The sequence below is a fragment of the Diceros bicornis genome, chromosome 35 (genome assembly GCF_020826845.1).
Source record: "Diceros bicornis minor isolate mBicDic1 chromosome 35, mDicBic1.mat.cur, whole genome shotgun sequence".
Classification (NCBI taxonomy): domain Eukaryota; kingdom Metazoa; phylum Chordata; class Mammalia; order Perissodactyla; family Rhinocerotidae; genus Diceros; species Diceros bicornis.
In genome coordinates, this window is record NC_080774.1 from 15,185,184 (window position 1) to 15,197,844 (window position 12,661).

Here is a 12,661-nt window from a genome sequence, read left to right on the forward strand (position 1 = left end):
GTGCATGAGATTGAGAGCTTTTTGAAGGCAGAGTAAACATGGTTTGAAAAATCTCAGTCTCCCTAGCACCTCACATAGTGCTTGATACTTAGTAGGCACTTAGTAAATGTTTACTGAATAAATAAGCTCAAGAATATAGGTCTGAAGAGATTTTGAGAAAATGACATTTTCTCTTATATTATTTAACAGAATTCAAAATTTGTATTTCATAAAAACCTGCCACTCTGTACTCTAAGAAATTCGTAAAATAGTGACACACACACAAGCACACCTTTACGGGGCAGAAGGAGGTAATCTAAAATCGGCTTTTATCTAGTGACAAGAAGTCTTTTTATAGACTCCCACACTTTTCACACTGTGGAGAAGTGATCAGCAAACCCACCATCTCTCTTTTGTTTATTCATTTCAAAATTACTCACTTATTGTGTAAGCGGGAGTAGCTATCAAAAGGTGGGGCTAGAGGAAGGGGAGAAGATGAAAAAGGACATCTTCTTTTTTTTTTTGGTGAGGAAGACTAGCCCTGAGCTAATATCTGTTACCAATCCTTCTCTTTTTGCTGAAGAAGACTGGCCCTGGGCTAACATCCATGCCCATCTTCCTCTACTTTATATGTGGGATGCCTGCCACAGCATGGCTTGATAAGTGGTGCGTAGGTCCACACCTGGGATCCGAACCCACAAACCCCGGGCCACTGAAGCAGAGCAGGTGAACTTAACCACTATGCCACTGGGCTGCCCCCTGGAAAAAGATATCTTAACCTGAAAGGATAGCTATTAGGGAGAAAAAATGACTGGCAGAATGCTAAGGATAAAGATGTTACTATAGAGAGGTGGTTTCTAAGACTGCTCTGTTTAAGAAGCATTACCTTCATATGTTAATTTACTTTTACTTTGCCAAATGTGAGATGAAGAGTCAAAGAACCTGCCTCTCTTTTCAGCAAAAATAATAGGAAAGGCCACTGAAGCAAGTGAAAATTAAACTAGAACATCACATACCCTCAAGGACGTATCTGTTTTTTTCTCCCACAAAAATGGTGAAAGCTGTTCTTTTTTTAAAGAAGGAAAAAAAAAAAAAAGAACATTGACTAATAGGAAGGGTCAAATAAAGCTTTAGGAGTTAGGAGAGAATGAGTTTTTAAAACAAACTATAATGGGGCCATGATGACTAGAGTTCATTAGGCATACCCAAAATAATGAATTACCGGGCCGGCCCCATGGCTTGGCTTAAGTGCGTGCACTCCGCTACTGGCGGCCCGGGTTCGGATCCTGGGCGCGCACCGATGCACTGCTTGTCGGGCCATGCCGATGCGGCGTCCCACATACAGCAACTAGAAGGATGTGCAGCTATGACATACAACTATCTTCTGGGCTTTGGGGAGAAAAAGGAGGGACAAAAAAAGGAGGCAGATTGGCAATAGATATTAGCTCAGGGCCAGTCTTCCTCAGCAAAAAGAGGAGGATTGGCATGGATGTTAGCGCAGAGCTTATCTTCCTCACAAAAAAAAAAAAAACCAAAATAAAAAACAAATTAATTAACAAATACTTTTAATATATTAAAGTCTTATGATCTATAGTAATAGAAGGCAGTAGGAGGCAAAAACAATTGATTTTAGACTTTAACAAAATAAAAGTATATTTTTTAATTGAAAAATTTGCAAAATAGACTTTGTTGCTTAGGACCATATTAAAATCTGTTTGCTTCTGCTATATACACAATGATTTTAAGGAGTAGGGTAGAGGCTCAGAAGCAGGACAGGTGATAGCAAAAAAACTAAACTGGATTAAAAGTTTTCCCTGGAGTCACTTGTGAATAATCAAGAATTGAGGTATAGAGTTCTGTCCTATAAAAGTTCATCCTCATTTTAGTTCACAAAACATTAATTGAGTGCTTACTATGCGACAGACACTGTGCTAGGTGGTAGGTGAAGAGAGATGTCCTTGAGGAGCTACCAGTCTAGAGATATGGTGATATTCTTGTTATTGGAAAAAGCAGTGCAGCAAACACTAGCAAGGGGAAAAGAAAGCAGTGCTTAAAGTTTATTTTGTCAGAATACACTTTTAGACTTATCAAGTCACTCTTGCTCAAAAGGAAGATTAGATTAGGATTCCTTCAGGGCCTGGGAAAGACCAGAGTAGAGGCAAAGTCTGGAGAAAAAGAAGTAACCTGAAATTCTGATGCCAAAGGAAAATTTCCAGCGTCCCACTTTACATTTTTGGGGCTTGATCTGTGATAGAACCATTCTGCTAAAATCAGGGCATCTTTATTCTGGATGCAGGGCAGTTAATTGCAAGTCCTACTCTTACTAGTTACACATGAGTTTATTTCCTATGTAAAATGGTAATCTGTTTCATACCTATGATTTGACTAATTTAGGATGCCTGCTTGACGCTAACAACCAAAAGAGACAAAGAATTCCCCATCCTTATTCATATATTTTGGTATTTATTAAGCATGTTCTTATTGTCTAGAGTATTATTATTGGAGAAACTCTACTCATTTAAGTCTTTCAAACCATAAAGATAATATTTAAGATTATTTAATCCTTTTAATCCATGTTTAATGAACCAAAATAGCATGATGTTTAGTATCTGATAATTTATTCCTGTGTTTTTTTTCTTCGTTCATACATTCATTCCATAATTATTTACTGAGTGCCTATACTGTGCCAGGCACTGTTCTAGTGTTGAGATACAGTGTGGAACTAGGCAGGCACAGTCTTTGCACTAATGAAATTTACATTCTACTCATGAAATAATAGGTAAACAAATTAATAGATAATATAATTTTAGTGACAAGTATTAAAAAGAAAATAAAATAGGATAATGAGATAATGGGTGGAACATGGTTCATAATATGATAATTTAGTGATATATAGGCTTTTTTAAGATTCTGGACATGAACCCATGCAAAACTGGTAAATGTTTCATCAAACAACACTGATTGCTTTCTTTCTAAAATAATCTTTGTGGTCACAAATTATGATAGACTTGGAAATTCACCACCCAGATCCCCCTTTAAGGAAGAACATGCTGCTGGCATTCGTTAGTTCTTTTACGTACTGTCTCAGCTGCAGAGAGCAGTCTTGCCCATGTTCACACCCTTCCCAGGTTGTTCATATTCAAAGATGGATCTAGGTGGGGTATCAAGGCTGGGCCATTCTGGCTCAGTTTGGACAACTCTGAAGAGCCATTTTAGCTCCAGAGCTCCCTGGAGGGTTGGCTGAGGCCGCTGTTGGGCCTGCATCTCAGTTCAGCTTTGCCCTCTGCCCAAGGCTGCTTCCGTCTCTTCCCTTCCACAGGTGCTGATCCGAAGGAACTTCCTAATTAAAAAAACCCTGTTGTGCTAAACCATCTTAACTCTGCTTCCCGGTGAACCCAACCTACAGTATAAATGTCACCTGTACCTACATGTAATATAATATAGCCACCATCTCATCTGCATGGAGAAGGGACCGATCAGGGTAGTGGCTTTTAGAAACAAACCCTTTTCAAGTGAAATCTTAAGTGGAATCCAAATATATAATGTAAGAGATAAAAGCGGACCTTATCTTGGGTTAAGTGTGGATGAGGCTTGCTCCTGAGGCACTTGACAAAACAGCTTGAAAGTCACATTACAGATTTGCTTCTTCAAAGATTATAGAAATAGAAGCACAGAATTTTAGAGCTGGAGGGGACATTTGAAATCATACAGAACAACCCCTAATTTTGCAGATGGAGGAACTGAGAGGCACAGAGAGATTTGTGACTTGTCCAAAGTAAAATAAAACTAACAATGGCAGGTAGAACTGTAAACTACTTTCCTCATTCCTATAGTCCACTAAACAAAATTTTCTATTCGGAGTTTAAGATCTTATTTCATTTATTTTCCCAAGTGGAAAACTTAGAAATTCAAGTAAACCAACAAATATAAACTTTCTGAATAATTTTTAAATTTCTATTGTGTTTAAAGATAATATAATCTCAAGCTCAAATATAAGACTAAATGGGTTTCATGAAGAGATACCGTAGTTAACATTAAGTTTTCATATATAATATATCCTATTTTTCTATCCTGCTTATATATATTTTCTTTTTTTTATTGTGGTGAAATACACATAAATTTCCCATCTTAACCATTTTTAAGTGTACAATTCAGTGCTATCAAATCCATTTATAATGTGTGTCACCAACACCACCATCCACTCCTCTAACATTTTTCATCTTAGAAAACTGAAACTCTATACAAATTAAACAACTTGCCATTTCTCCCCTCCTCTAGTCCCTGGCAACCACCGTTCTACTTTCTGTCTCTATGATTTTGACTACTTTACCTCATATAAGTAAAATCATACAGTATTTGTCTTTTTTGTGACTAGCATATTTCGCTTAACATAATGTTCTCATAGTTTGTCCATATCATAGCATATGTCAGAATTTCCTTCCTTTTTAAGGCTGAATAATATTCCATTGTATGCATATGCTACACTTTGCTTATCCATCCATCCACTGATGGACACTTGGGTTGCTTCCATGTTTTAGCTATTGTAAACAATGCTGCTATGAACAAGAGTATACAAATATCTCTTTGAGATCCTGCTTTCAATTCTATTGGGTATATACCCAGAAGTGGAATTGCTGGATCATATAGATTCAATTTTTAATTTTTTGAGAAACCACCCTATCGTTTTCCATAGCAGCCGTACCATTTTACATTCCCACCAACAGTGCACAAGGGTTCCAATTTCTCCACATCCTCGCCAACACATTAATTTTTGTTTTTTTTGATAGTAGCCATCCTAGTGGGTATGAGGTGGTATCTCATTGTAGTTTTTATTTGCATTTCCCTAATGATTAGTAATGTTGAGCATCTTTTCATGTGCTTATTGGGCATTTGTAAATCTTCTTTGGAGAAATGTCTATTCAAGTCCTTGTTCATTTTTGATTTGGGCTGGTTTTTTGTTGTTGAGTTTTAGGAGTTCTCTATATATTCTGGATATTAATCCCTTATCCAATGTATGATTTGCAAATATTTTCTCCCATTCCATGGGTTGCCTTTTTACTTTGTTGATACTGTCTTTTGATTAGCCTGCTTGTATTTTAAAGTTAACTCACTCAGTTTTATTTGCAAATGTTTTTCAATTTTCTTCCATCACATTTCCTCTTTATATTTCATACTAAAATGGAAACCATTATATAACTTAAATTCTTCCTGACAAAACATTTTTTGTGGATCAAATACATCTACTTTCTATTGCAGAATATAAATTAACATCTATTCTACGTAAATGATTACACCAAGGAGAAAAAAGTATTGAAAGACCCATATCATCACAAAACAGCTCTATACCAGCACACCAAAATTAAAATTAAAACACCCAATGAGTTTAATACAGGGTCTTCTTTCTTGTTGATTATGGCAGTAGTATCTTTCTTCTAATTCTGGGTGCCCATTTGAGAGGTCCTGGAGTAAAAAGATCCAATGGAATTCCTCTTCTTTTGCTCCCTATACCCATGGAGCCCCGGAGGGAATAGAAAGGAAAGAGCCAGATCTGTCAGCATCCATGACAGTGCCTTCCAAAAAGACAGCCCAGCACAACCTTCTTTTCTATCCTTCAAACATATGATCACTTGCCTGTGTTCAAAGCAGGCCAACTGGCAATGCTGAACTCTTAGCTGATTTCTGCGTCTGTCTGATATTACTCCTTTCCTCAAAATGCACCCATGGCTTTCTGATAATCCCGTCCTTGCTGTCTGTTTGGTCTCAGTTCACTCTCCACATAGCTCACCAATCTCTAACCTCTCTGACCTTTTCCTTCTTCCTTGAACATACAAAGTTCTTTTTGTCTCAGGGCCTTTGCACTTAATACTTTCTGACTCACCCCAAGCTAGCTAACTTCTACTTGTCTCTCAAGTTTTAGCTTAAATGTCACTTCACTGGGGAGGCTTTCTACTAATTCCTACTAGATTAAATCCTCCTTTTACCCAGAGCAAATTTCATAATTACATAATATAGTTATTTGTGTGATTATTTGCTTAATCTTGCCCACAGAAGGGTGCCTCCATGAAGGCACCATGTCTGTTTTATTTCCTCTGTATCCACAGGGCCTACCATAGTTCCTGGCACATAGTAGAGGTCCCCACCAATTTTAGTTGAATACATGAATAAGTTAATCAGTTCAGAAAATAAATGTCTTCCCTCCACTATTCACAACCAGGGGCCAATATATTTTCTCCTGCCCTTCATCCTTACCTAACTTCCTTTTCCTCCCAAGAAAAATGCACAACCAAAAGAAGTCTAAGTGAAAAAAAATTCTTAAACATGCTGTCTCACTGGAATTACAATGTAATCACTGCCATTTATTAAAATAAGTACATATACACCTTACACATACCTAATAAGTTGAAAATATAAGGGATTCTTTTCTATAATTCCATACTGTGGACTGCTTACCTAAGGTCACTCAAAACACTTTTGGGAATTCCTCCAAAGAATTATTGATAATTCTGTGAAATATTTATCTTATAGAAATTACTTTGAAAGAAGCTTTAAAATCCCTTTTCATTTTTCAAAAAGTATTTCAACTTATGAGCCATGATAGGCTTGTATGAAATGAGGATCTTTAATTGGAAAAATAAAGTCAAAACAAAAAACAATCATTCATTCAAAAGTCAGAATATTTAAGCTGACAGAGAGCTAGTCTTAGAAGAACTAGAAACAATAAATCCAAGAAACAACATAAAAGAGTAGAAACTGTTTATAAAACAAATAGTATCTTAGGAATACACATTAAGAAACATACTGTTTGAAACTATGAAAGAGCATATTTCTAAAAGGGCACAACCGAAGGGTTTTACTCAGGAAGATTTTAAGGTCTATAGCATTAAGGTTACTGGCTTAGAGAGAACTTATTAGTTTCTTTGACTTGGAGATTTATGGATTTATTTATTTTTATTTATTGATGGTGGTAAGACATCAGAGTAACAAGAGAAGAAAAAATAGGCACAGATATAGTTTGCATAGTACTTCATTATCTTTTTACTGTAAGAGAAACTATCAAGTGCTAGGTTTAGTCCCACATTTCAGTTGTAAAAGGGTAACTAAAATATCTGGATGCTAAGTGACCTGAGCTGCCTTCACTATGATTGACACAGCCTAGACCTGTGAAGGGTACCATGAAACCTACCTTCCTGTGCACAACCGAGGAACTGGAATTTACTGTGCTTTCGTCAGCATGCATCATGACAGGTTCAGAGCTGCTCTCATCCATGACCTCCTGCATGCTGTTCACACTGCTGCTCTGGCTGCCTGTGCTCACAGACATGCTTGGGATGGAATGGTTGCTGCCCAGGCTGTCCATTTCCCTGCTCAGGCTGGTTCCATGTTCACTGTCCTATAAACAGGGAGCATTTTTGGGTTAAAAAAAAAAATGACTGGAGATAAAGCACCAATCCATTGACTAAGCTATTAAGCACACTCAATTTTGCAGTGCCAAGTTGCTTTTCTGCCAAATCTGCAAAGATAAACTTTTTATGTAGTGGCTCCATTACTCCCCACCATTTTCAGACATCTCAAATTCACTTCTATGCCTTCTCCAGAGGCCATTCTGGACATGGGTCATAAGGCTCCAACTGCTGCTCTCCCAGGGCTTTCCCCTGTCATATGCAACTATCGTATTATCGTATTGCTATTCAGTAAGCAGAATCAGGCCACGTTTGTAAGAGACCTTCAGGAACATCAAGGTGCTAGAGAAAGTAGGCTGCTGAATAGGTGACCTCTTGGATATTTGCAAATATGGCAGTGGTCACTTGAAACCAAAATAGAGTGAGGAGAGTTTTCAGAACTTTGACAAGCAACATGCTCCTTTGCAAGTCATTATTGAGTAACTTCATATCTAAGAGCAGGGATATTAATTCTACCGTCCTGGACAGGTAATTAAATTCTGCCTCCCTCAAGCAATTCTATCATGCTTACCTCTGTAATCTTATTAAATATATCTATTAAATAATAATGGTATTCATCACTACTAGTCCAAAGACTACTATTTGAGAAGCAGTAAAATAATCAGAACATATAATTTATCCATCACAGTGGGATATCTTTTGATATAAGATTAAATAATATAATTAAGCAACTTAGCTCCAAATAAACCCTATTTTCAAAGAACCATACTTTAATGAATTGTTACTTAGCCATGGCAATATAAAGAATCACTGACATAGGTAATTTGAGTAATTTAAAATGGTAGATAATATATTTTTAATAGATTTATTTTCCCAATTAAAGGAGATCATATGTTTACGTGCAATCAAGAGATTTTATAGTCCAATTCAGCTTTCTGAATTTCATTTTTGTAATTATTGATAATTTTTATTTTCTTTTATATTAAAAAGCTAAACTAAAATTCATTCTTCGTTCCTTTCCTCTTTTTTATGTAGTCTTAGAGAAAGAGGAATCTCTCCTTTCGTTCAAGGCTAATCCCTGCACTAATACCCGTGCTCCTATCCTATGGACTTCCTGAGATGCTCCCTCTTTACCTACATTTCTTTCCTCTATCTTAATGCCTCTGTCCTGGTCCTGGCTCCTTCCCCTCTGCACAGAAATAGCAAGAGGCCTGCCTCATATTTAGGTACCTCTCTACATATCCTTGGTCACTTTTCCTTCTTAGCCAAATTTATGAATCTTAAAATAACCAACCTTTGCTGTCTCTACTTTCTCACTTCCCATTTATTCTACAACTCAGAGTAATCAACTATCTATCCTAACTATTCCTGTAAAACTGCTTTTACTAATGTCATCAAGAATGCCCTAATTGTAAAACCCAGTTAACACTGTTTATGGTCCTTGTCTAACTTGACCACTCTGTGGCGCCTGACGCTGTGGTATCGGCCGCTCCCTCCTTGAAGTTATGTACTCTCCTAGCATCTGTGATGCCTTTATCTCCTAGGTCTCCCTTTTCATATATGGCACGGGCCCTCTTCTCACTGTACGTTCAACTCCTTGATTCATTATCATTTTAACGCTCTTGACCCCCACAAACAACTACGCTTTACCGAGACCTTTTTCATTTCCTGGATTTGTATTTCCCAAACAACTGCTAGACATCCCTGTACAGGTGTCCCAATTGCCATTACCCTTGCCTCAACCAATACTCCTTAAGTTATTTGAATGAGAAACCAAGATGGCATATCTCCTTCGAAAACTCCATCTGTACACTATGTCAGCAGCATATGTCGCCACGACCTTAAACTCAATAGGCACCAAACTGAAATCATCCTAAACCTACTCTTTCTCCTTGATTCTTTTTCTCTGTTCTTGGTATTAACATACTCCAGTCACCCAGGCTCAAATGCTCAGAGTCATCTTAAACTCTTCCTCATCTGTTACTGTCACTTTTAATGAGAAGCATTGTATTATCAAATCTACCTCCACAGTGTTTCTCAAAAGTGTTCCTTTTCCCCCATTACCATTGACACTTCCCTTTTTACCTCTCGCATGGACCGTTACCTAGAATGTTACCCATTCAAATTCACCTTATACTCTGTTGCCAGGATAATATTCCTAAAGCACAGCACTTTCCTGAGTCTAAAATGTCCTATGCCTGTCTATCAAAAACTACCCACTTGTTGACCTCCTTACAACCTTCACTAATCCCCACCAGCAGACTTATTTTCTCTCCACTGTGGATGCCTGCATGGTGCTATACCTCTAGAGCATTTTTCATATTTTGCCTTATATAAGTTATTTTATGAATGTCTCTTATGCAACTCTGCATGTCTCTTAAGGCAGAGACATAACATTTTGATCCCCAAAAGTGTTTTTCCTGGTGTCCAGTCTAGAGCTTTTTCACATAGTAGGCACCTATAAGTGCTTGCTAAAATAAATTGAACCTACTTCTTCATCCTCCTGTGACTCATTCAAGGGTCCATTTCGTGTCTCTTGGAAAAGGATTTTTTTCATTTTTCGGTACTGTAGGTTATCTAGCTCACGGACAGCATCTTTTGTCCTCTGTATGAGGTCAATTAGGACACGTAGTGGCCGGTCTCGTCGAACAAAGTCATGCTGATTGAGGGAGGAGAAAAAACAGAAATTGACAACAAGGAAACATATTTTTAGGTGCAAGATTTAGATATAAAAGTAAATAGACATAAAACAGGTCTACAGATTTTACAGAAATAACAAGATATGATTTTCAATTCATGTACCTTCTCATCTTATATAAATCTCATAAAAAGATAACTATGCTTTTCTCTTCTTCTTCAAGCCCCATTTTGTGAACTTTGTCCTAGAGTTTACATGAGACTTCTTGAGTTTACCTTATCATACAAGTAACAACAATGACTAGAACTTTAAATAGTAGCTGAGAGACTTGTTACTTTCAAATCTGAAGTTATACAATAAGCAAAAGCAATGGAGAGTATAAAATATTCTTGCTATAACCTGCCTCAATCTTCTTCTCCACCCTGCACTACCCTTTTAAAAACAGACTTGTGTATATTTTGTTTTCTATTTCTATGGTCATATATAGTATAGGAAAATATGGCAGCAGTTCAATTTATGCAGAGGTCAGAATTCTGGCAACCTCTTCTTCCCTTCTTGGAGCTGTACAGCCAGAAATAAGTGAAAAGGGTCTATGAGCAGTGAAAATAACTGCTCCGAAGTCCATAAACTTTTCTTGGTATAAATGGCCTTCACTTCCACTATTATCAATGATCTTTAACACATATTTTGATTTCCTGGTCTTTCAGTCTCTAGCAGGTTAGAAAGAGGGAATAAAAGTGGGAAGATAAAGGATTGGGAACTGTTGGAGGTAGGGTTACTTGTTGTAAAAAGAAGTGTCCTTTGCAAGTTCTCTGACAGCCTGACAGCAGACAAAGAGAGGGAAATTCCATGACTAACACACCTACCAACCAAACACATAAAACTGAACAAAGCTTTGCGGGCTATTTGCAAAACGGCAAATGCCCCTCATATAGTCCTTTTATACTCCAAGGGTTCACAAAACACTACTGTTTCTGAGCCATCAAAAAGTGAAATTATGTTCATTATGCTTTCTTTAAGAAGGCAGAGAAGCACATCATATATTTTTACAAGATTACCACAGAAAATGATCAAAAGTGGGAGGAGAAAGTTTTTTTTTAAGGAAAAGGTCCAGTTATATGGAAAGTTCACTTATGTGAAATTATAATTTGAAGATATTGGGAAAATGAGATATAATGTGGTAGGCTGAGATGATGCAATGGATTTAATTTCTTTATAAGTTAAACAGATATAAAAGAGGCGCAGGACCACTGTGAGAAAAAAATCTACATGTCTTGTGGTTCTTCACTCTGACGTTGCTATCAGGGGAATTGTGGCTTTTGCTCCTGCTTTTATAAAGTATCTCTTCCTCTGCAAAGAGTCCTTTCTGAAAACGAAACACCATTCCCGGAAGTAAGTGTAGCCTGCATGTTTCAAGATGAGAACAAAAGGGAGAAGGTAAATTATTTTGCTGCTCCAGGGCTGGAAATTATACAAGAGCAAATCAGTTTTTAGTAAACTCCCAGCTCTAACTTAGGATCACGGAATTTTAGAGCAGGAATAGCTCTCAGAAATTCTTTTATTTTCAAGGTGAGGAAATTTAGGCCCAGAGAGGTTAAATGACTTACACAGCTAAATATTGAAAGAGCTAAAGGTTGCAACCCAGGTTTCTTTATTTGGGGTTTGTTTTCTGAGGTCTACCACTGCTGTCACCTTTCTACAACACAGATTTGATCATGTCATTCATTGTGACAGATACTGTGTTCCATATATCCCCCATTCCAACCTCTTTTCCTTGCCTTCCTTTTTGTAAGCACTAGAAAGTAAAAGAGTTGAATTCTAGCCTTCTTTGCAGTTACTGATAACAATGTGACCGAGATCTGGCCAATGAGATACAGGCAGAAGTCTCTGAGGAAGACTTTGTTTTCCAAAAGGCAAGGCATGTGAAGGGAAGGCAGTTTGCCCCTTGCCTTTCCTCTTTTTTCCTGCCTGGAATAAAGACTTGAGTTCGGAGATGCAGCAGCCATTTTGTGACCCCGAAGATAAAAGCCACATGCTAAGGACGATAAAGTGGGAAGACAGGTGGATCAATGATGACACTGTTGAGCTGCTTACAGCCTGGACTGCTTATAACCCTTCCTTTCATAATGTCCTGGACTTCTTATTGCATGAAATAACTAAACCTTTACCTGTTTAAGTGTTTTAAAACTGATACACTCAACATCTTAAAAACATCTTAGTGCCTACATCATAAAGTCTGACCTTTTACAGCCAGGTTCCTGTTTGTATTTCTAGGCTCAAATCTAGTCACTCCTACTCCTCCTTCCACTCAATGCACAGTACATTCTAGATAATTCTTGCCTCATGCCATGCGTTTCACATTTGCATACTTTTGCTCACATTGTTCTCTCTGCCTGCAATTACATCTCACTGTTCTCCAAACTCCTACAATTAAAAGGTTCTCAGATTCTTTAAAAAATTGATTTTATTGTTTTTGGAAATACATTTACTTTAAACATTTAAATAATAAAGAAAAATGCATAAAAGTAAGCAAAAGAAAATCACCCAAAATTCCACTATCCAGAAATAAATATTGTTAAGTTATAGAACGTCATTTTAGACATACTCTCTCCCTCTCTCTTTCAGAATGATGGATATCTAGAAA

General features: G+C 37.3%; 1 protein-coding gene across 2 annotated transcripts in view; it reads right to left on the bottom strand.

Moving 5' to 3' along the window:
* TAOK3 (TAO kinase 3) overlaps window positions 1-12,661 on the bottom strand; it is a 180,528-nt gene that overhangs the window by 35,709 nt on the left and 132,158 nt on the right. For both annotated transcript variants that reach the window (XM_058531527.1, XM_058531528.1), the window contains 2 exons: window positions 9,871-10,038; window positions 7,163-7,369 (listed from right to left, as the gene is read on the bottom strand). In XM_058531527.1, the coding sequence (XP_058387510.1) occupies window positions 7,163-7,369; window positions 9,871-10,038 (375 nt within the window). The remainder of the gene's footprint in view (window positions 1-7,162; window positions 7,370-9,870; window positions 10,039-12,661) is intronic.